Genomic DNA, 25,028 nt, shown 5'->3' with positions numbered 1-25,028 from the left:
GAATGTTACTTGCCACTTATCCGCCCAAGGCTGGATGTTGTCCAGGTCGTGCTGCATGCGAGCTCGGACTGCTTCATTATTTGAAGGGTTGCGAATGGAACTGAACACTGTGCAATCATCAGCGAACATCCCCATTTCTGACCTTATGATGGAGGGAAGGTCATTGATGAAGCAGCTGAAGATGGTTGGGCCTAGGACACTGCCCTGAGGAACTCCTGCAGCAATGTCCTGGGGCTGAGATGATTGGCCTCCAACACCCACTACCATCTTCCTTTGTGCTAGGTATGGCTCCAGCCACTGAAGAGTTTTCCCCCGATTCCAACTGACTTCAATTTTACTAGGGCTACTTGGTGCCAAACTCGGTCAAATGCTGCCTTGATGTCAAGGGCAGTCACTCTCTCCTCACCTCTGGAATTCAGCTCTTTTGTCCATGTTTGGACCACGGCTGTTATGAGGTCTGGAGCAGAGTGGTCCTGGTGGAACCCAAACTGAACATCGGTGAGCAGGTTATTGGTGAGTAAGTGCTGCTTGGTAGCACTGTCGACGACACCTTCCATCACTTTGCTGATGATTGAGAGTAGACTGATGGGGCGGTAATTGGCTGGATTGGATTTGTCCTGCTTTTTGTGGCCAGGACATACCTGGGCAATTTTCCACATTATCGGGTAGATGCCAGTGTTGTAGCTGTACTGGAACAGCTTGGCTAGAGGTGCAGCTAGTTCTGGAGCTCAAGTCTTCAGTACTACAGTCGGGGCCCATAGCCTTTGCTGTATCCAGTGCACTCAGCCGTTTCTCGATATCACGTGGAGTAAATCGAATTGGCTGAAGACTGGCTTCTGTGATGGTGGGGATATCGGGAGGAGACCGAGATGGATCATCCACTTCTGGCTGAAGATGGTTGCAAACGCTTCAGCCTTGTCTTTTGCACTCACATGCTGGACTCCGCCATCATTGAGGATGGGGATGTTTGCAGAGCCTCCTCCTCCCGTTAGTTGTTTAATTGTCCACCACCATTCACGACTGTGGCAGGACTGCAGAGCTTTGATCTGATCCGTTGGTTGTGGAAGCGCTTAGCTCTGTCTATAGCATGTTGCTTCTGCTGTTTAGCATGCATGTAGACCCGAGTTGTAGCTTCACCAGCTTGGCACCTCATTTTTAGGTACGCCTGGTGCTGCTCCTGGCATGCTCTTCTACACTCCTCATTGAACCAGGGCTGATCCCCTGGCTTGTTGGTAATGGTAGAGTGAGGAATATACCGGGACATGAGGTTACAGATTGTGTTGGAATACAATTCTGCTGCTGCTGATGGCCCACAGCGCATCATGGATGCACAGTTTTGAGCTGTTAGATCTGTTCTGAATCTATCCCATTTAGCACGGTGGTAGTGCCACACAACACGTTGGATGGTGTCTTCAGTGCGAAGACGGGTTTTCGTCTCCACGTGGACTGTGCGGTGTTCACTCCTACCAATACTGTCATGGACAGATGCATTTGCGACAGGTAGATTGGCGAGGACGAGGTCAAGTAAATTTTTCCCTCGTGTTGGTTCACTCACCACCTGCCGCAGGCCCAGTCTGGCAACTATGTCCTTCAGGACTCGGCCAGCTCGGTCAGTAGTGGTGGTACCGAGCCACTCTTGGTGATGGACATTGAAGTCCCCCACCCAGAGTACATTCTGTGCCCTTGCTACCCTCAGTGCTTCCTCCAAGTGGTGTTCAACATGGAGGAGGACTGATTCATCAGCTGAGGGAGGGTGGTAGGTGGTAATCAGCAGGAGGTTTCCTTGCCCATGTTTGACCTGATGCCATGAGATTTCATGGGGTCCAGAGTCAATGTTGAGGACTCCCAGGGCCACTCCCTCCTGACTGTATATCACTGTACCGCCACCTCTGGTCAGTCTCTCCTGTCGGTGGGACGGGACATGCCCAGGGATGGTGATGGAAGAGTCTGTGACGTTGGCTGAAAGGTATGATTCTGTGAGTATGGCTATGTCAGGCTGTTGCTTGACTAGTCTGTGGGACAGCTCTCCCAATTTTGGCACAAGTCCCCAGATGTTCGTGAGGAGGACTTTGCAGGGTCGACTGGGCTTGGTTTTCCTTTGTCGTGTCCAGTGCCTAGTGGTCCGATGCCAGGTGGTCCGTCCGGTTTTATTCTTATTATGACTTTTTTTTTAAGCGAGATTTTACAACTGAGTGGCTTGCTAGGCCATTTCAGAGGGCAATTAAGAATCAACCAACATTGAGGGAGAGCTGCACTTTTGGAGATGTTGAACTAAGGCTCTATCCAGCTGTTCAGGTGGATGTAAAAGATTCCAAGGCATTATTCGAAAAACAGCATGGGGGTTCGGTACCATGGCCAACATTTCTCCCTCAACTATCATCACCAACAAAAACAGATCAACTAGTTATTCATCGCATTGCTCTTTTTGCAATGGCTGCCACGTCTGGACTGCACTTCAAAAGTAATTCATTGGTTGTGAAGCACTTTGGGGCCTTGAGAGATACAATAATGTTCTATGTAAATACAAGTTCTTTCTTTCTTGCTTACAAATTCACACTTGTCAGCTATCTAATAACCAACTAGTGACTATCTATCTAGTGGGTATGGGCTGCAGGAGGTAAGTGGGGTTTCTTTGGAGTTGAGATGGCTCCAAAATGACACACCTGACAATGGAAAATTGGAACCATGTAAACCCTCTACGGAAGACTCAGTAATCCAATCCCTGAGCCAGTACACGTCCACAGCACTCCAGGGAACTATTGATGATTGACCAGGCAGTGTGGTTCATTAACAGGACCCATCATTCAGACCAGGGATTTGGCTTGCAGGGTTATCTGGAGCTGGTGTTGAATGGGTAAGATGGTCTTGGCTGGACAAGCAGCAGAAGCCTTAAAGTGCCTATGCTGGTAAGCTATGTGAGTTTGGCTATTTAAACTCTAGTACTCTTGGGGATCCATAAGCCTTGGCTCGGTCAACAAGCACCTAAGCTTTCTGGACTGAGGTGAGTGGGGTGTATCCCTTAGGGAGAGGGTGAGTATTCCATATCGTGAAACAGAAACTCTACCTGTGAGGATTTCTCAGTAGCTTGGTTTGGTGACTCTTAAAACACTTGTATCAGACATCTGGTTGACTAAAACAAAACGTCTGGCCAACTAAAACAATTAACCCATCAGAGAAAGGTTTTAAATACATGACATTATATTCTAACATTAATAGACAACACTATACAAGGTGGTGCTGTCTTAACAGCTCACCAAAATCGACATGTTCAGCCACTTCTTCAGAGATTTCGTACTTAACCAGAGATCGTATCAGTGTCTGATGGCCATTTGTGTATCGATTAAACTCTGATCCAGACAAAAGCTCTTCAGCAGTGCTGAAACACAGATTGAAAAACAGAATAATTCCATGTCTTCATTCAGTAACAGCCCCTGAACTGTAAAGGATAAACATTGCTTTAATATCCAATTACCTGACTGTGATCAAGGCACAGATGAACCAAATTTTTCTTGAGTTCAATGCTGGCAAACCAAAGTCATAGCTTGCGGTTCTGGCCCTGGGTTCATTAAATTCCTTAGCTGCCTGCTCAAAATGAACCAGGTGGCACACAACCTTAGGATTCTGCTAGATCCTGAGCTGGCCTTCTTATCCCATTCAGTAAGTTACCAAGTCTGCATTTTATCACCTCTGGAATATTCTCACTTGTGCTCCTACCTTTATTATTCTGCTGGAAAAACCCTAATCCATATCTTAATTACCATCAGAAATAATTTCTTGAATGCTCTCCTTGCCAACCACGCTCCATAAACTTCAGTTAATCTGTGATCTGAGTCCTCTCTCACACTGAGTTCCATGCACTAATCACCTCGTCCTTGCCAAGTTCCACTGTCCCTCTGGTCCCCAAACCAGCAATTTCAAGCTCCTTATCCTCATTTTCAAATCCCTCCGCAGTCTTGCCTCATTTTACTTGAACAATCTCCCATGTCCCAACCTGCACCCTCTCCTCCTCTGACTCGGGATTACTGCTTATTTTCTGCTCCCCCCTCGAGGACAGTCCTTTCAGTCACTCCGCTCTTAACTCTTTAGACCGCTCTCCCAAAAACACTTTGTCCTGCTATCTCTTGCCCTCCCTTCAACCCCTTTAAAAACCAATCCTCTTTAACCTTTCTTGCCTCCTGCTCAGCATTCCACCTTCCCCCCTGCAAGTGTTCTAAGATGTCCTTCTATATGCCGGATACTATAAAAATACCTGTTGTTGTTGTTACCCTCTCTGCAGATTCCAAACCCTGCAGAGAATTTCATTTGATAAACGAACCTGCACTGAAACAACTGAAATGACTGATTTCAACAGCAGTTGGAGAGCAACACTTGCAAATGAGTAAAATGCTGTGGATATCATTTAAAAGCTGTCAATATGCGATGAAGTACATGAAAAACATTTTAATGTGATTATCAACTGAAATGGTTGCAATTTGAAAAACAGCATTGTTTAAATTAACTACATTTAATAGTGTAGGAGGGTAATAATGCAGTTTTGTTAGCAATTGAGCTTGAAATATCATGGGGATTCTGGCAGGAGACCAGCAACCCGGTTATCATAGTATTATTGTAGGTACAGCACAGGAGGCCGCCATTTGGCCCATTGTGCCTGCGCGGCTCCTTGAAAGAGCTATCCAATTAGTCCCATTTCCCTGCTCTTTCTCCATAGCCCTGCAAATATTACACAAGGTATGTGCTGTTTCTGGAATTTTCCTCACTGCCTTGCAATGGGCAAGAACTTCTGTTTGTCCCTTATAAGGCAAATGTGGTGTCAGGGGCTGGGACTCCCTAAGCCAGGAGTTCCCTTTCCTGATCCTGGCAGCCGACATGCCGAATGAGTGGAGGCAGACTGACCTCTATACTGGTGTACACGGGCCCCACCAGTGAAGTATGGACCAGGAAAACAATCTGGGCTCACCGCTAATTATTTATTTATTTAAAAATGAAGCCAAATTGAACTCTTTGCTCAGAGGGCCAAAAGGACGATTACCGGGTCAGGTAGGGGACCTGGACAACCCTTCCTCCCCGTCTAAGGATGGTACACAGTCAGAACTGCCTTTAGTATGGGGTAGGTGGGTGCCAGAGGTGCAGCCAAAGTCCTGTCCCAAGCTAGTAAGCCTCCCTCCCACTGACCTCGCAAATTCAGGCTAGAGGGGACCATTAGGCACAATCCTAATGTAACTGCTGGGATCGTGACCTGAGGGATTTTGAAGCACATTGCATCTAATGAGGGAAAGTCCTTTTATCAATTTTGGCTTTTCCATTTTTGAAAGGAAAGCCAACCTATCATAGTACAGCATAGGAGGAGGCCATTCTACCCATCGTGCCTATGGCAGCTCTTTGAAAGAACTATCCAATTTGTCCCATTAGTCTTTCCCCATAGCCCTGAAAATGTTTTCCGCTTCAAGTGTTTATCCAATTCCTTTTTGAAAGTTACTTTTGAATCTGCTTCCATCACCCTTTCAGGCAGTGCATTCCAGGTCATTACCACTTGCTGCCTAAAACATGTTTCCTCTTGTCGCCTCTGGCTCTCATGCCGATCTCCTTAAATCTGTGCCCTCTGGTTATCGACCCTTCTGCCACTGGAAACAGTTTCTCCTTATTTATTCTGTCAAAACCAGTCATAATTTTGAATACCTCTATCAAATGTCCTCTTAACCTTCTCCGTCCCAAGGAGAACAACCCCAGCTTCTCCAGTCTTTCCACATAACTGAAGTCCCTCATCCCTGCTACCATTCTAATAAATCTCTCCTGCACCCTCTCTAAGATCTTGACATCCTTCCTGAAGTGTGGTGCCCAGAATTGAACACAATACTCCTGCTGAGGCCTAACCAGTGTTTTATAAAAGTTTAGCATGACTTCCTTGCTTTTGTATTCTATGCCTCTATTAATAAAGCCCAGGATCCCATGTGCTTTTTTAACAGCCTTCTCAACTTGTTCTGCCACCTTCAAAGATTTGTGTACATACACCTCCAGTCTCTTTGTTCCTGTACACCCTTTAAGATTGCACCATTTAGTTATATTGCATCTCCTCATTCTTCCTACCAAAATGTATCACTTCACACTTCTCTGCGCTAAATTTCATCTGCCATGTGTCTGCCCATTTCACCAATCTGTCTATGTCCTCCTGAAGTCTGTTTCTATCCTCCACATTGTTTACTACATTTCCAAGTTTCGTGTCATCTGCAAACTTTGAAATTATACCCGCTATACCCAAGTCCAGATCATTAATATATATCAAAAAGAGCAGTGGTCCTAATACTGACTCCTGGGGAACAGTACTGTATACTTCCCTCCAGTCTGAAAAACAACCATTCACCACTACTCTCTGCTTGCTGTCCCTTAGCCAATTTTGTATCCACGCTGCCACTGTCCCTTTAATCTCATGGGCTTTAATATTGCTAACAAGTCTATTATGTGATACTTTATCAAATGCCTTTTGAAAGTCCATATACACAACATCAACGGCACTACCCTCATCAACCCTCTCCGTTACTTCATCAAAGAACTCAATCAAGTTAGTCAAACACTATGAGACACACAAGAGCAGCTCAGGTAGAAGTAACTAACTTTTGTAGCAATGGAGATTAGAGCTTACTGAGTTGTGTCAATGAATCCAGTTTGCTCAAACTTTTTAAAATGTTCCTGTATCTTTGTAAAGTTCTCTGTTCTAACATACACTGTCTGTAGCTCTCAAATTAATGCAGAACCCTTTATACACATTCCCCTTATAAAACCTTGGTATGGCTCCCATAGACATTATTATGGAATTTTACTGTATTGTGCCTTCAAAAAAATCAAGCAATAATCATTACACGGCACAGATTCTTTTTTACCTGGCAGACATGAAGCATTTCAAGAAATCTAAAGTCTGGACAGTGGAGCAGTTTTGGACACCATGATTTCTCAGCCATGTCCACACAGTTTTCAGAGTCTCTTCTGAAGGCCGAATCAGACTGGCTAACTGATCCAAGGAGAGGTATTTACCTAGAAAATAGTAACACAGTGACTCAGCTTATAGAACTCATCTAAACATTTCTCAAAGTCAGCCAGAGGTGCAGTGATTTCCATTAAAATAATTTTAAAGATCAGTCACAGAACTGCAACTTGGTCAGAATCAGTCAGTCAGTTATTCACATTTGAGCTTCTACTTCCTCATCTTTTGTCAGGTCTGCAATACTCAAATATTACAAATAAAAACAAAAAAAGTGCTAGAAATCTGAAATACAAACAAAAAATGCTGGAAATATATAAGTTTGGGGAAACCATTCAGCCTATCTTAATTCATCCATCCAGAGAGATCCCATCCTCTCCTCCCAACCCTTTGCCCCATCCCGCCCTCCCAGAGCAGCATCCGATTGTTTCTTAAAATGATTCCAGGCCTTTTGCCTCAACTACGCCGACAGGAAGTTTACTCCACACGTTGATCATTCTGCGTGAAGAAAACATTCCTCACATCAGTCCTAAAATTACCTTTTGCTAGTTTGGATCTGTGTCCACTAGTTCTACTTTCACAGTTTAAAGTAATATTCCAGCTTTATTTGTTTAATTCCCTTAACAATCTTGTATACCTCTCTAAAGTTGCTGCTCAGACGCCTCCTCTCTGAGCTGAAAAGCCCAAATCTCTCTAGCCTTTCCTCATAACTCGGAACCCTGACACTGCGGCTCAGCCTTGTGTCTCTTCTCTGCACTGCCTCTGGTACTTGAATGTCTGCCTCGCTTGTTTCTTGGCGACCAGAACTGGATTCAATATTCAAGGTGCAATCTGACCAGAGCACTGTAATGTTTGATCCGACCTATCTTCTATTGTTTTGGCTATGGAGATCAAAATCCTATTGGCATTGTTGATTGCTGCTCTGCATTGGTTGGATATATTTAGCATTGAGTTTACCAAGACTCCTAGGACTCACTGGATAAACTTGCCAAGTCACTGGAAAGACTGAGGAGCATTCCTAATACATAAAACATCGAATAAGCAACATAAATTTTTCTGGGTATTACCGTATTGGGGAGAATGTGGGTTTGATACTCGCTCCAGAAGTGCTTTCAGTTTGTCGATATTCTGCTGCTTCAGTGCAAAAGTGAGCAGTATTTGATCAGAGGCTGATACCCGCCCTACATGTATCCACCCTACAGGAACACTGCAGAAAAACAGCAAACTCATTAGAGAATGTACGTCCAATATTTTAGGTGCTGGAGCATGTCAGGCCACATTCACAATTCAAATCATACAAATTTATTTTAAAAATCCAATATCATCTCTCACAGAAGACTTATCAAGTAAAATCTTATGGAATCCAAGATAAGTTGTTAATTGTCTCAAATGGGAAACAGACACTTGAATTCCATTCACCACAATACTTCCACAGTTGTCTACTTGCACAACCACTTCCTCACCTCCACCTTTAATGCCTTTGTTCACAGCAACATCTGCCCATCCTGCTCATTCCCCTTGGAACGGTCCCTATCCCTCAAATGCTAGGGGCACAGGTTTGAGCGCATCTGGCGCACAACTGGTTTAGCCGTCCCATCAGCCCACATCAAGCGCTATTGGGCCTCACTGTTCTCTGTCAAAAACTATCCACTACTTCCGGATCATCCTGGAGTGCAAAGGTAACCCTGGCTTCTTTTCTCCACTATCAGTTATCTCCTTAAACCCCTCTCCCCTACCCCCTCTAACAATACGTCCATGAGGCCTACCTCCTGCTCCCTTGACCCATTCCCACTAAACTGCTGACCCACCCAACTTCCCTTCCTGACCCCCATGCTATCTGAGCTTGCAAATGGTTCCCTGTCCCCCTCACTTTCAAAAATGCCATCAATATCCCCTCCTTAAAAAAACCCATCCTTGACCCCTCTGTCCTTGTAAACTACACCATCATCTATAACTTTCCATTGCTCTCCAAAAGTCCTTGAATGTGTTGTCTCCTTCCAAATTTGTGCCCATCTTCCCTGCAACTCCCTGTTTGAATCTCTCCAACCAGGTTTCCTGCCACAGCACCAAAATGGCCCTAATCAACGTCATGAACGTCATCCTCTGTGACTGTGGCTGTGGTGCATTTTCCCTCCTCATCCTCTTTGGCCTTTTTGAAGCCTTTGATGTGGTCAATCACACCATTCTCCAATGCCTCCCCACCATGGTCCAGCTCAGTGGGACTACTCTCACTTGGTTCCACTCTCAGCTATACAATCATAGCCAGGAGCATCTCCCATCCCCATGCCCATTACCTCTTTGAGTCTCCCAAGGATCTATCGCTGGTCTCCTCTTCATCTACATGCTGTCCCTTGACGACATCATTCAAAGACATGGGGTCAACTTTCACCTATGGTGATGACATCGAGCTCCACCTCCCCACTATTACTCTCAATCTCTACAATGCCTCTGTGTTGTCAAATTGCTTCTCTGACATGTTTGTAAGAGCCACAATTTCCTTCAATGGAATATTGGTAAGATTAAGGCCATCGTCTTATCTCCTACCACAAACTCCGTACCCTTGCCATCAATTCCATTCCTCTCCTTGGCCACTGAACCAATCTGTTTGCAACCACGATGTTCTAAGAGACACGGAGCTGAGCTTCTGATCTCATACCAAGGGGTGCAGGAACTGAGAGATGTAAATCTGGAGGTATATGTGCACAAATCATTGAAGGTGGCAGGGCAGATTGAGAAAGCGAATAAAAAAGCACACGGGATCCTGGGCTTTATAAATAGAGGCATAGAGTACAAAAGTATGGAAGTCACGATGAACCTTTATAAAACACTGGTTCAGCCACAACTGGAGTATTGTGTCCAGTTCTGGGCACCGAACTTTAGGAAAGATGTGAAGACCTTAGAGAGGGTGCAAAAAAGATTTACTAGAATGATTCCAGGGATGAGGGACTTTAGTTACATGGGTAGTCTGGAGAAGCTGGGGTTGTTCTCCTTGGAATAGAGAAGGTTAAGAGGAGATTTGATAGAGGTATTCAAAATCATGAAGGGTCTAGACAGAATAAATAGAGAGAAACTGTTCCCATTGGCGAAAGGGTCAAGAACCAGAGGACATAGATTTAAGGTGATTGGCAAAAGAACCAAAGGTGACATGAGGAAAAACTTTTTTTTTTAACACAGCGAGTGGTTATGATCTGGAATGCACTGCCAGAGGGAATGGTGGAGGCAGATTCAATCATGGCCTTCAAAAGGGAACTGGATAAGTACTTGAAAGGAAAAAAATTGCAGGGCTATGGGGATAGGGCGGGGGGAGTGGGACTAGCTGGATTGCTCTTGCACAGAGCTGGCATGCACTCGATGGGCCAAATGGCCTCCTTCCGTGCTGTAGCCTTTCTATGATTCTATGTCCTCTCCATCACAAAGACTGCCTACTTGCACCATAACATTGACTGCCTCTGCCCTGTCTCAGCCCATCTGCTGCTAAATTCCAAGACTCTTAGCTGGCCTCCCATCCTCCATACTCGGTAAACTTCAGCTCATCCAAAACTCTGGCTGCCTGTATCCTATCCTTCTCCAAATCTTGTTCACCATACCTGTCCTCGCTGACCCACATTGGCTCCTGGACCCCCCCCCAACAGTTTCAATTTAAAACTCTCAGCCTAGTGTTTAAATCCCCGCAAGGTTTGCCCCTCCCCACCTCTCTAACTTCCACTGGTCCTACAACCCCCAACTCTCCGTTCCTCTGACTTTGGCCTCTTGTGCATCCCCCTTCCTTTGTCCCACCATTGGTGGTTGTGCCTTCAGTTGCCTAGGCCTCATGCTCTAGAATTCTCTTCCTAAACCCCTCTGTCTCCCTATCTTCTTCTCCTGCTTTAAGACGCTGCTTAAAACCCACCTCTTTGACCATGCTTTTGGTTACCCCTCCGAACATCTCCTTCGGCTCAACATTTATTTTTTCCTTACACTACTCTGAAGTCCCTTGGGATGTATTTTCTATGTTAAGGCATTATATAAGTGCAAATTCTTGTTGCTGTGATCAAAAGTAACAGTACTAATTGGGCAACTGAGTCCAGTGGAGCTCACTGTATAACTGGTCCCCTGCTATTCATAATATTCAATATTGTGGGCCATCAGCAGCAGCAGAATTGTATTCCAGCACAATCTGTAACCTCATGGCCCGGCATATTCCTCACTCTACCATTACCAGCAAGCCAGGGGATCAACCCTGGTTCAATGAGGAGTGTAGAAGAGCATGCCAGGAGCATCATCAGGCGTACCTAAAAATGAGGTGGGAAACCTGTTGAAGCTACAACACAGGACTACATGCCATGCTAAACAGCGGAAGCAACATGCTATAGACAGAGCTAAGCGATTCCACAACCAACAGATCAGATCAAAGCTCTGCAGTCCTGCCACATCCAGTCGTGAATGGTGGCGGACAATTAAACAACTAATGGGAGGAAGAGGCTCTGTGAACATCCCCATCCTCAAAGATGGCAGAGTCCAGCACATGAGTGCAAAAGACAAGGCTGAAGCGTTTGCAACCATCTTCAGCCAGAAGTGCCGAGTGGATGATCCATCTCGGCCTCCTCTCGATATCCCCACCATCACAGAAGTCGGTCTTCAGCCAATTCGATTCGCTCCACGTGATATCAAGAAACGGCTGAGTGCACTGGGTACAGCAAAGGCTATGGGCCCCGACAACATCCCGGCTTTAGTGCTGAAAACTTGTGCTCCAGAACTAGCTGCACCTCTAGCCAAGCTGTTCCAGTACAGCGACAACACTGGCATCTACCCGACAATGTGGAAAATTGCCCAGGTATGTCCTGTCCACAAAAAGCAGGACAAATCCAATCCGGCCAATTACCGCCCCATCAGTCTACTCTCAATCATCAGCAAAGTGACGGAAGGTGTCGTCGACAGTGCTATCAAGCGACACTTACTCACCAATAACCTACTCACCGATGCTCAGTTTGGGTTCCGCCAGGACCACTTGGCTCCAGACCTCATTACAGCCTTGGTCCAAACATGGACAAAAGAGCTGAATTCCTGAGGTGAGGTGAGAGTGACTGCCCTTGACATCAAGGCAGCATTTGACCGAGTGTGGCACCAAGGAGCCCTAGTAAAATTGAATTCAATGGGAATCAGGGGGAAAACTCTCCAGTGGCTGGAGTCATATCTAGCAAAAAGGAAGATGGTAGTGGTTGTTGGAGGCCAGTCATCTCAGCCCCAGAACATTGCTGCAGGAGTTCCTCAGGGCAGTGCTCTAGGCCCAACCATCTTCAGCTGCTTCATCAATGACCTTCCCTCCATCATAAGGTCAGAAATGGGGATGTTCGCTGATGATTGCACAGTGTTCAGTTCCATTCACAACCCCACAGATAACGAAGCAGTCCGAGCCCGCATGCAGCAAGACCAAGACAACATCCAGGCTTGGGCTGATAAGTGGCAAGTAACATTCGTGCCAGACAAGTGCCAGGCAATGACCATCTCCAACAAGAGAGAGTCTAACCACCTCCCCTTGACATTCAACAGCATTACCATCACCGAATCCCCCACCATCAACATCCTGGAGATCACCATTGACCAGAAACTTAACTGGACCAGCCACATAAATACTGTGGCTACAAGAGCAGGTCAGAGGCTGGGTATTCTGCAGCGAGTGACTCATCTCCTGACTCCCCAAAGCCTTTCCACCATCTACAAGGCACAAGTCAGGAGTGTGATAGAATACTCTCCACTTGTCTGGATGAGTGCAGCTCCAACAACACTCAAGAAGCTTGTCACCACCCAGGACAAAGCAGCCTGCTTGATTGGCACCCCATCCACCACCCTAAACATTCACTCCCTTCACCACTGCACACTGTGGCTGCAGTGTGTACCATCCATAGGATGCACTGCAGCAACTCGCCAAGGCTTCTTCGACAGCACCTCCCAAACCTGTGACCTCTACCACCTAGAAGGACAAGGGCAGCAGGCACATGGGAACAACACCACCTGCATGTTCCCCTCCAAGTCACACGCCATCCCAACTTGGAAATATGTCGCTATTCGTCGTCGCTGGGTCAAAATCCTGGAACTCCCTTCCTAACAGCACTGTGGGAGAACCTTCACCAAATGGACTGCAGCGGTTCAAGGTGGCAGCTCACCACCAGCTTCTTAAGGGCAATTGGGGATGGGCAATAAATGCTGGCCTCGCCAGCGACGCCCACATCCCATTAATGAATGAAAAAAAAAAAACTTCAAATGCAATGGAATGCCAGTTTGCAGACTCAAAGTTGCATTAATCAGGGAGAATGTTCAAAGGGCATCAGTGTACTTCAAAGAGATCCTCAAACACTTAGCAAATGAGTAGTTTAACAGCAAATGTGATTGATGGTGAAAATGTAATTTATAATGCTAAAGTAATAATGCAACAACAGATAAATTATTCAGCAATGTGCAGGAGCACAGAGATCTGGGCAAGATTTAGTTAACTATATACAGAAAATGCTATTCCACTGTATTGACAGCAATTATACAGGCAAATTAAATGCTATAGCATTTCAATATAACATACACAATGGTGGAGCTAAACCTGTGGAGTATTGCACTAATTGTGTGAGAAGACCTAAAGGAACTGCAAAGGGTGCAAAAAAAGGGTAACAAGGATGGTACTCAGTCCAATGTTAATGAGCTATAAAAAGAACCAAAGGGAGCTAAATATCTTCTCCTTGTAAAAGAGAAGCTGTGTGTGGGGAGACAGGATGGGACATGGCAACTTTTAAATCTTGAAGAGAATCGGTGAGTGTTTAGGATGTACTTTTGCGGAATCAGGAACAACATAAGAAAAGGAGCAGGAGTCGGCCCCTTGAGTCTGCTCCGCCGTTCAATAAGATCATGGCTGATATTCAAGGGTACTTGACATTTCGGAAGGAGAGGAAGCTAGGAAAAGGTGGAGGGGTAGCTCTATTAATTAAGGATGACGTGAGTATAATAGAGAGAAATGACCTTAGTTCTAAAGACTAAGATGTAGAATCAGTTTGGGTAGAGATAAGAAATAGTAAAGGCAAGAAGTCACTTGTGGGAGTAGTTTATAGGCCTAACAGTAACCACACTGTAGGACAGGGTATACAGGAAGAAATAATAGGGGCTTGTGAGAAAAGAACAGCGATAATCATGGGTGATTTTAATCTGCATATAGATTGGAAGAATCTGATAGGCAAAGGTAGCCTGGAAGATAAGTTCATACAGTGCTTTCAGGACAGTTTCTTCGAGCAGCAGGTTCTAGAGCTAACCAGAGAGCAGGCTATTCTAGATCTGGTAATGTGTAATGAGACAGGATTAATTAATGACCTCATTGTAAAGGAGCCTCTAGGTAGCAGTGATCACAATATGATTGAATTTCACATTCAGTTTGAGGGAGAGGAGTAAGTCTAAGACTAGTGTTTTAAACTTAAATAAGGGCAATTATGAGGGCGGAGCTGGCTTAAGTGAACTGGGAAATTAGGTTAAGGGATAGGTCAGTAGAGATGCAGCGGCAGACATTTAATGAAAAATAGCATAACACTCAGCAAAGATATATTCCAGTGAGAAAGAAAGACTCTAGGGGAAGGACGTGCCATCCGTGGCTAACTAAGGAAGTTAAAGATTGTATCAAATTGAAACAAAAAGCATACAATTCCGCAAAGATTAGTGGCAGGTCAGAAGTTTGGACAGAATATAAAATAGAGGATACAAATAAAATGCCAGAAATAATTGTAAATCAAGAGGTGAAAGGGAGAGAGGAACTTAAAACATTTACAATCACTAGGGAAAGGGTTTTGAAAAAATTATTAGAACTAAAAGCTGACAAGTCTCCAGGTCCTGACAGACTTCATCCTAGGGTCTTAAAAGAAGTGGCTGCAGAGATAGTAGATGCATTGATATTAATTTTCCAAAATTCCCTAGATTCTGGAAGGGTCCCATCAGATTGGAAAATAGCAAATGTAACTCCTCTATTCAAGAAAGGAGGGAGACAAAGCAGGAAACTACAGGCCAGTTAGCGTAACATCTGTCATAGGGAAAATGCTAGAATCTATTATAAAGGAGGTTATAGCAGGGTACTGAGAAAATCTCAATGCAATCGAGCAGTAACAACATGGCTTTGTGAAAGGGAAATCGTGTTTGACTAATTTATTAGAGTTCTTTGAGGAAGTAACAAGCAACGTGGATAAAAGGGGATCCTGTGGATGTGGTGTACTTGGATTTCAAGAAGGCTTTTGACAAGATGCCACATCAAAGGCTACTGCACAAAATAAGAGCTCATGGTGTAGGGGGTAACATATTAGCATGGATAAAGGATTAGTTAGCTAACAGGAAACAGAGAGTAGGCATAAATGGGTCATTTTCAGGTTGGCAAGATGTAACAAGTGGAGTGCCACAGGGATCAGTGCTCGGGCCTCAACTATTTACAATCTATATCAATGACTTGGATGAAGGGACTGAAGGGACCGAATGTATGGTTGCTAAATTTACTGATGACACAAAGGTAGGTAGAAAAGTAAGTTGTGAAGAGGGCATAAGGAGTCTGCAAAGGGATATAGATAGGTTAAGTGAGTGAGCAAAAATTTGGCAGATGGAATATAATGTGGGAAAATGTGAACTTTTCCACTTTGGAAGGAGGAATAGAAAAGCAGAATATTATTTAAATGGAGAGAGATTGCAGAACTCTGAGGTACAGAGGGATCTGGGTGTCCTAGTACATAAGACCATAAGAGATAGGAGCAGGAGTAGGCCATTCGGCCCCTCGAGCCTGCTCCGCCATTCTATGAGATCATGGCTGATCTGATTTTTACCTCAACTCCATGCCTTTTCGCCATATCCATTCACTCCCTTGCTGATCAAAAATTTGTCTAACTAGGCCATGAATGTATTCAATGACTCAGCCTCCACAGTTTTTTGGGGTAAAGAATCCCAAAGATTCACGACCCTCTGGGAGAAGAAATTCCTCCTCATTTCCATCTTAAACGGGCGACCCCTTATTCTGAGACTATGCCCCCTAGCTTTAGATTCCCCCATGAGGGGTAACATCCTCTCAGCATCTACCCTATCGAGTCCCCTCAGAATTATGTATGTTTCAATAAGATCTCCTCTCATTCGTCTAAACTTCAATGAGTATAGACCCAACCTGTTCAATCTTTCGTCATAAGACAACCCTTCCATACCCGGAATCAACCTAGTGAACCTTCTCTGAACTGCCTCCAATGCAAGTATAAGAGCACCAGAACTGTATGCAGTACTCCAGGTGTGGTCTCACCAGCACCCTGTACAGTTGTAGCAAGACTTCCCTGTTTTTAAACTCCATCCCCCTAGGAATAAATGCCAATATTCCGTTTGCCTTCCAGATTACCTGCTGCACCTGTATGTTGACTTTTTGTGTTTCATGTACGAGGACACCCAGATCCCTCTGTACCACAGCATTTTGGAGTATTTCTTCATTCAAATAATATTTTGCTTTTTTATTTTTCCTCCCAACGTGGATGACTTCACATTTTTCCACATTATATGAATCACAAAAAGTTAGTATGCAGGTACAGCAAGTGATTAGGAAGGCAAATGGAATGTTGACATTTATTGCAAGGGGAATGGAATATAAAAGTAGAGATGTTTTGCTAGAGTTGTACAGGGCATTGGTAATTGGTGAGACCACATCTAGAATACTGTGTGCGCTTTTGTTCTCCTAATTTAAGAAAGGACATAATTGCTTTGAAGGCAGTTCAGAGAAGGTTCACTGATTCCTGGGATGAGGAGGTTATCTTACGAGGAAAGGTTGGACAAGTTGGGCCTGTACACACTGGAATTTAGAAGAATGAGAGGTGATCTTATTGAAACATTTAAGATCCTGAGGGGACTAGAAGGGGTAGATGCTGACGAGATGTTTCCCCTTGTGGGAGAGACTGTTCAAAAATAAGGGATCTCCCATTTAAGATGGTGATGAGGAGAATTTTTTTCTCCCAGAGGGTCGTGAGTCTGTGGAACTCCCTTCCCCAGAGAGCGGTGGAGGTAGGGTCACTGAATATTTTGAAGGCTTAGTTAGAAAGATTCCTGATTAACAAGGGAGTCAAAGGTTATAGTAGGTAGATGGGAAAGTAGTGTTGAGGTCACAATCAGATCAGCCATGATCTTATCAAATGGCAGAGCAGACTCGAGGGGCCGAATGGCCTACTCCTGCTCTTAATTCGTATGTTTGTACCTCAACTCCAATTTCCCACCCTATCCCCATTTGCCTTGAAGAGAGAAGTAGGAGACATGATAACAATTTAAGGAAACTTCAAACCAAAAGTAATTTAGAAACTAATTCACACTTTGAAGCTGGTTTACAGGGCAACCAACTGGTTTATTAGAATGTAAATGTGGGTAATAGAGATCAACTTTGCTCAGATTCCAGATCAAGCCTGCAATATTCAAGGGTTTTCAAAACATGTACCATAACTTGTTAGGACAGTTAATGTATGGTAACTTGAAATGGAATGAACTATTACAGGAAGAACATGAACCCTTGAGTCAAATGGAAGTGCCATTCCCATCTAAAGAGACCACGTAATTTATAGTTACAATCGACCGTTGGGAAATGAGGCTTTTATAAATCAAGCAATAATTGTAGTGCTGAAAAAGTTGATATACTAAACCCAAATCAAATATGCAAGGACTAAATGAATAACACAGCAATGTATTTCCTTTCAAGTAATATTGCAATTTTACTGCGGTACAACGTTTACCACGGCTATATCTGAAACTAAGCCCAGAGACTACTAATTAATGCTGTCGACTTCAATGGACAGGAAGGAACTACAGGAATAGTTCGATGGGGTTGACATAAGGCACTGCTATAATGGTAAGCAGTAATGAGAACTGAAGAGGGATTACAAAGGTTGGAGAACCGTAAAGCCCCTCTTTGATTCCCTAGTGCACTGGTGGGAAGCCATCAAGGCGAACATCAAGAGGTTCTTCATCCTCAAAGTGTTCAGAAGGCAAGAGAGAGCAGAGGGAAATGTCCCGACTCCAAAAAAAGCATGCAGAATCTTCTCCTGTTGCAGTCGATGGGGATCGATGTCAGGGAGGAACTCAGAGAGGCGAAGGACCAGCAAGCCTCGCTCTTTGCCTCCGAGGCCTCCAAGATCATCTTTCGGTCCAGAGTCCGCTCTGTGGAGCAGGACGAGACTTGCTCGCGTTTTTTCTTCCAAAAGGTGCAAAGAGAGAGCTCTGTGATCAGAAGCCTGAAGGAGGAGGACGGCTCGGTCACGTCCTCGCAGCCTGACATACTGAGGATCTGCAAATCCTTTTATGCCGGACCGTACGACGCAAAGCCCACAGACAGCGCGGCCTCCCAATCCTTCCTGTCGTCTATCACGGAGGTTCTAGACGACAGCAAGCGGGAGAGTCTGCATCACCCGCTAACTCTGGACGAACTGACAAAGGCCGTTCGTTCCTTTGAAAAGAGTAAGACTCCCAGAAGCGATGGCTTACCGGTGGAGTTGTACTCGGCTCTGTGGGACTGGATAGGCCCAGACCTACTGGAAGTGTACAGGGGTATGCTTCTGGCAGGCAGGATGTCAGCCTCCATGAGGAAAGTCATCATCACCCTCATCCACAAGCGGAAGGGGGAGAGGGAAGAAATCAAAAATTGGCGACCTATCTCACTACTTAACGTGGACCACAAAATTCTGTCCAAGGTCATCGTCAATCGGGTCAAGTCAGCCCTTGAGGTGGTGATCCACCCCGATCAGACCTGCGCTGTACCCGGCAGGAAGATCTCTGATAGCCTGGCGTTACTCAGGGATACGATCGCCTATGAACAGGACAGGGGGGTGAACACCTGCCTGATCAGCCTGGACCAGGAGAAGGCCTTTGACAGAATATCCCACACATACATGATGGACGTGCTCTCCAAAATGGGGTTTGGGGAGGGAATCCGCAATTGGATCCAACTGCTCTACACAAACATCAGTAGCGCAGTTTCAATCAACGGGTGGGAATCAGAAAGCTTTCCGATCAAATCTGGAGTCAGGCAGGGCTGTCCTCTCTCCTCCGTTTTGTTCGTGTGCTGCATCGAACCCTTTGCCGAGTCCATCAGGAGGGATGCGGGCATAAGAGGGGCGACGATCCCAGGCAGCGGAGGCACTCAGGTCAAGGCCTCCCTGTACATGGACGACGTCACCGTCTTTTGCTCGGATCAGCTGTCGGTCCGCAGATTGATGAACATCTGTGACCAGTTCGAACTGGCCTCAGGGGCCAGGGTAAATCGTAGCAAGAGTGAGGCCATGTTCTTTGGGAACTGGACCGACCGATTCTTTGTCCCCTTTACCGTCAGGTCGGATTACCTGAAGGTGCTGGGGATCTGGTTCAGGGGGGTGCCGGGGCGTGCACCAAGAACTGGAAGGAGCGTATTTCTAAGGTGAAGCAGAAACTGGGACTGTGGGATCGATGATCCCTCTCGATCATGGGCAAAAACCTGGTCATTAGGTGCAAGGTACTCTTGGTGTTGCTGTACGTGGCGCAGGTCTGGCCCATACCTCGCTCCTGCGCCGCGACAGTCACCCGAGCCATCTTCCACTTTATCTGGAGATCAAAATGGACCGTGTCCGCAGGGACACGATGTACAAATCTCCGGAGAAAGGGGGGAAAGGCGTGCCCAACATGGCCCTCATCCTGAGGGCCACTTCCGTGTGCCGCTGCATCAAGCTTTGCATAGACCCTCGGTACGCAAACACAAAGTGTCACTACGTGCTGAGGTTCTACCTGTCCCCGGTGTTGAGAAGGATGGGCCTGGCCACGCTGCCATGGAACGCTCCATCCAGTTGGACCGTTTCACCCCACCTGTCCTTCGTCGAAAAGTTTATGCAAAAAAACACCTTCGACCACAAGGTGATCAGTAAGTGGTCCGCACGTAATGTCCTCGAGACCCTGCGGGAAAAGGAGATGATGGATCCTGTCGGTTGGTTCCCGAGCAGACTGTCAATGTCATTTGGCAGAACGCCTCATCGCCAGAGCTTTCAAACAAGCACCAAGACATAGCTTGGCTGGTGGTGAGAAGGGCCCTTCCCGTCAGATCCTTCATGCACTCCCGGACTCTCAGCGCCACTGTGCACTGTCCCCGAGGAGGCTACGGTGGAGACGAGACCATCACCCATCTCCTCCTGGAATGTGCCTTTGCAAGGAAGGTATGGAGAGAGATGCAGTGGTATCTGTCCAGGTTCGTCCCGAGCAGTTCCGTAACACAGGACTCTGTGCTATACGGGCTGTTCCCGGGGACGCACACTGAGACGGACATCAACTGCTGCTGGAAGACCATCAACTCGGTGAAAGACGCACCTTTGGTCTGCCCGAAACTTGCTGGTCTTCCAGTGCAAGGCGCTATCCTTGACCGAGTGTTGCAGACTGGCACATTCCAAGGTCCAGGACTACGTGCTCAGGGACGCACTGAGGTTGGGTGAGGCCGCCGCAAAGGCTCTGTGGGGAAAGGCAACCGTTTAGAGCCTTCCTGCCATTGTATACCGAGGGGCTGCAATCAGGGAAAAACCCCCCTGGGCAGAATGTAAAATTCAAATTGATGTAATGTACCTGTAATGAATCTGTAATCAATAATCTGTATTGAGTGTAATGCAATGAGGTACCCTAGAGTGTCATGAACTGTAATTATGTACAATGTGTTCATTGAACTGTACTTGATGTAACCTGCAAATTGTATAATCTGTATTGTGTGCATTTGGAATATGATATGACAACTGTATTGTGTATGTATTGCTGCAAATTTTATGAATAAAGTATATTTTATGAAAAAAAAAGTAATGAGGTGGATATATTTGCACATACCTAACATTTTGATCTGGTTCGAGGAAAACACCACGGCTGGATGAAATCAGAGAGCAAGAAACGAAGAACAACAGAAACAGGCTCCTGTTCCAAAGAAACATTGAGATTAATGCGAGAACACGAGCATGCAACTTTAAAATACAGAGAAATGCTTTCATCGCAAACATTATTTAGAGATCATTTTAAAAGTTATCACTGTATCTCTAGCCTAAATCTTATTTATTAAACCCGGCAAAGATGGCGAAAGCGAGTTGTAGTCGTAGGGTTTTGCACAGCCCCTGCCAAGGTGAGACTCACCCAGTTGTCATTGTGAAGGGACGGCCAGAGAGCGCTCGACGGTATGCACCACTCCAGTGACCCGGCTCCAGCAACAAGCCCAGCGATTCCCAGCACAACTCCACCTCTCCCTCCCAGACAGTGGAGTGATTTTGCTGCATAAGTACTTCCGGGAAATCCAAGCTGCACCAGTGCGCCTGTGCTTAAAACATTAGTAGGACACAGAAAAAGAGTCCAATTTAATTCCAAAAAAACCCTCGAAAGATGTATTTTCGGGCAGATATTTTAAAATCTATATGTTTTGGATTAATTACGAAAGATGGCAGGTTGCTAAAATGTGTCCGCACTGTTTTTGTGGGGTACTAACCCCAAGCCTAGCTATCCGAGAACCGCAGCCCTACTTATAGATAATCATTGGTGAGAAACTCAATACATTACAAGGAGGTAGACTTAATATAATTTATTGCTTCGTTTAGATTTATGGAGTAAACATTTTGAAGCGTGAAATAAGCAGAGCTAAGTTGCACATTTCCTCCAAGGATAGGTAGCTTTGACAGATAATTCTAATAGAACACTTTAAGGGGGAAATTAAACTTGAGCTTTAAACTTTGGAAATGCATTGCCCACTGTCTATTTCTGTCTATAATAATTGCGACATTGTGGTGACACAACCCTTCTCCTCCGTGGAGGCACTGCAGGGCTACCCTTAGCAAGAAGATGTAATTACAGTGTGACACGTTTACATAGGCAGTCTCTATCATAGATGCAGACATAGAAATTTATAATGGAAATATATAAAAATAAGGATGGATTGTATGACATTAAAATGGGAACTGAATTACGTCTGTTGCATCCTGGTCCAATTATCCCCTGCCTTTTAACCTCACTTCACCTGGAGACTCCTTTTTGAGCAATGCCAAGGGAAATTTGATGGTAATATATTAAAAATTTTATGTCTGTGCCTATTCCTTGTCAGTTTTTTCCATTGTGGATTCCAAAGTCCATATTTAGGGTGGAGGATGTCTGTATGGACGTCACGCTGTGGTTAGACCCTCCCTCCAGTGGAGGCACCACTGTGTCTTCGTTGGCGGGAAGGTACAGTTTAGTGGAATCGGATTGCATAGGCAGTTTCTATTCTCTGGGTGTGGACATAGGAATTTATAATAAAAATATGAAGCGGAAAGTAAGACTTTAAAATGGAGGCCAAATTATATCTGCATGCCCTGGTCCAATTATCCTCACCCGCTACCTCCACTTCACCTGAAGACTGTACTTGACCTTGACTCCCCATGTGCGATGCCACAAGAGATTGACTAGTATATTATTAGATTCAGTATGTCCTGTCAATTTTCCATTGACAACTCCTATATAACTGTGCCTGTTGGTGGTGCTGTTAGAGGGGTTTCTCGGCTGATTTTTTGTTTGTGTAACACTTAGAGCTGTTACGTGTGACACTCCCTTATTACTCTTCCCTTATCTTTCCTACTGTCCTTGACTTTCCATTGTTGAGACCTTGAGAGGATTGGGCTCCAGCACTTTCACAGACTCTTCCAGGCTGGCTCCCCCACCCTTGCACCTTTGGCCGTTTTTCTGGGCTGTAAATGGTCCCTGCCCCCACCTCACCCATGCAGCAGTCTGTCTCAGTATCTTCGGTGGCCTTTTCTCTGCCTTTCTCACCCACAAGCTCGTGGCAGGCTTCTTAATGGAATTCCCACTGGTTGTCCTGCTGTACCTTTCTCCCCTACCCCTGCTCCTTCAACGTTGCTGCCCAGCAGTCCACTGCTCACCTATTCATGGGTGCCAGATCTCCCGAAAGCTTGTGTTCCAGCAGCCTTTTCTCAGCTGCTAATGGTTCTACCATGAAGCTTGACGCTTCTGTTTTTGAAATTTGTTCACAAGACATGGGCAAGGCTGGCAAGGCCGCATTTATTGGCCATCCCCAGTTGTCCCGAGAACGTGGTGATGGCCTTTCTCCTGAAACTGCTGCAGTCCTTGGGTTGATGGTGCTCCCACAATTAGGTACAGAATTCCAGAATACTCACTCAGCGATGATGAGGCAATGGCAATATATGTGCCAGTCAGGACTTGATTTCCCTCTGTGTTTATTTGCATGTGCATTTTGGTTGTCACTCCAGATGGAGCACATTACTCCCATCATTTTTTTCTCTCTCAGGCCTTTCTCTTCTTGACACCCAGTTATGCCAGTTTTCAATTCTCCCATCTTGGGTATTTTGCCCACCCAATCCCTACCCCAAACCACCAATACTCCTCTGCTTTCCTACTCACCTGCTGTTATCCCAGGCTTAAATCCCCTTGGATAAGCCCACAGCTGTCCTCTGTGCATCTTTCAGCATTCTCCAAAGGGGCCATCAAGGCACCCTTCACTGCCTTCTTGCAAACAGCAACCCCAACTGCCCCACTCACCCGCTGAGGGCTACTATCACCAGCCACCCTGTTCCACCCACTGCACTCACCAATGCCTCCTCAGACTCTGCCAGCAGATCCGCCTCTCTCTGCATTTCCTTCCAAAATGTCCATTCACTCATGAACAAGGTCTTTGCCATCCATGACCTTTTTATGGACGATTGCACTGATGATATGGCTTTGACTGAAACTTGGTTCATGGGTGGTGATACCTTGTCCCTTACTGAAGCTTCCTCGCCAGTCTATACCTTCCACCACCTGCCCTGCCCAAACCACCATGGTGGCTGTGTGGCTTTTACCATCAAATTATACCTTAGTCTTTCCCTCTAATCTCTGGCAGCTTCTCCTCCTTCAAACATCTCACTTTGTTCTACCTTTCTCACCTCTCCTTTAAAATCCTCATTCTCTCCACTTCTCCAAGCCCCATCCTGAATTTCTAACTGAAATATCCTCCCTCCTTCACTTGAGCGACTCCTTAGTGACTTCAATCTCCATCCGAACTCACCTTGTTCTCTTTACTCTAATTTCACTACCCCATGTCGTCCCTAAACCGCTCACTCCATATGAACTCTCCAACCTATATTTAAGGCCTCCTCATTACCATCTCATGGGACCTCTCTATTCCCGTGTTCTCGATCATAGACAAGGTCACCGTCAACCAATTCTTTGTATCTGTCACTACATATGGTCCTACTCTCTTCCAACCCTACTTCCTTCTGTTTGACCCTGGAAAAACACTCCTCCAACTTACAAATGCATTTTCAAACTCCCAACTGTCTAGCCTTTGGTCTTCCATTTGCCATAATATTTCTGCAACTGTCAATCTGCTCACCATTCCCTCACCTCCATTTTTGATGTCTTTGTCCCAGCAAAACGTTTACTCTCTCCCGTCCTAGTCGTTCCCACTGGTATGTCCCCCATCTTTGCTGCTTCAAGTCCAAGGGGGCAGATTTGAATGTACCTGGCCTACAACTCATTTAGTCATTCATAGCCAGATTGGGCTGGACCACACCAAGCAACCTCAATCTCTTCTGCCCAAACTGCTTAGTACTCCAGGATCATCCTGGAGAACAAAGATAACCTCCGGCTTCTTTTCTCCATTATCAACCGTCTCCTTAAACTCTTCTCCCCTGCCCCTTCCGCATTCACCTCCAACAATTCCAAGGAGCTCATGGACTTGAGACCATCTGTTCAGCTTCTTCTGCAGCTTCCCCCCTTCCCCTTACCCACCAAGCCAAACCTTCCCTCAGGCTCCCACTTGACCTAGCTCAGATCCCTCATCCCTCTCCAATCTCCGTTAATGCTCGCTCTGAACTCATCTTGTTCATGAGACCCATCTCTTGCTCTCTTGACCCACTCCCACTAAACTGCTGACCCACCCAACTTCTCTTCTTGGCCCCTATGCTAGCTGACAATGTAAATGGTTCCCTCTCATTGTCTATCCCCCCATTCAAAATAGCAGTCTTCATTTTCCACCTCAAAAAACCCAACCTCAATCTCTCTGTCCCTGCAAACTACCATCCCATCT

At 45.6% G+C, this 25,028-nt stretch overlaps 1 protein-coding gene across 4 annotated transcripts in view; it reads right to left on the bottom strand.

Moving 5' to 3' along the window:
• tpp1 (tripeptidyl peptidase I) overlaps window positions 1-21,217 on the bottom strand; it is a 57,503-nt gene extending 36,286 nt beyond the window's left edge. For 2 of the 4 annotated variants that reach the window (XM_067991857.1, XM_067991856.1), the window contains exons 1-5: window positions 21,098-21,217; window positions 20,801-20,884; window positions 8,041-8,180; window positions 6,876-7,026; window positions 3,255-3,376 (exon numbers count right to left, since the gene is read on the bottom strand). In XM_067991857.1, the coding sequence (XP_067847958.1) occupies window positions 3,255-3,376; window positions 6,876-7,026; window positions 8,041-8,180; window positions 20,801-20,884; window positions 21,098-21,108 (508 nt within the window). In that variant the 5' untranslated portion in view covers window positions 21,109-21,217. The remainder of the gene's footprint in view (window positions 1-3,254; window positions 3,377-6,875; window positions 7,027-8,040; window positions 8,181-20,800; window positions 20,885-21,097) is intronic. The other 2 variants (XM_067991854.1, XM_067991855.1) reach the window with 1 other exon arrangement.
• Between the last annotated feature and the right edge of the window lie 3,811 nt (window positions 21,218-25,028).

This window comes from Heptranchias perlo, chromosome 10 (assembly GCF_035084215.1).
Source record: "Heptranchias perlo isolate sHepPer1 chromosome 10, sHepPer1.hap1, whole genome shotgun sequence".
Taxonomy (NCBI): Eukaryota; Metazoa; Chordata; class Chondrichthyes; order Hexanchiformes; family Hexanchidae; genus Heptranchias; species Heptranchias perlo.
This window is presented reverse-complemented; position numbering and strand designations above follow the sequence as displayed.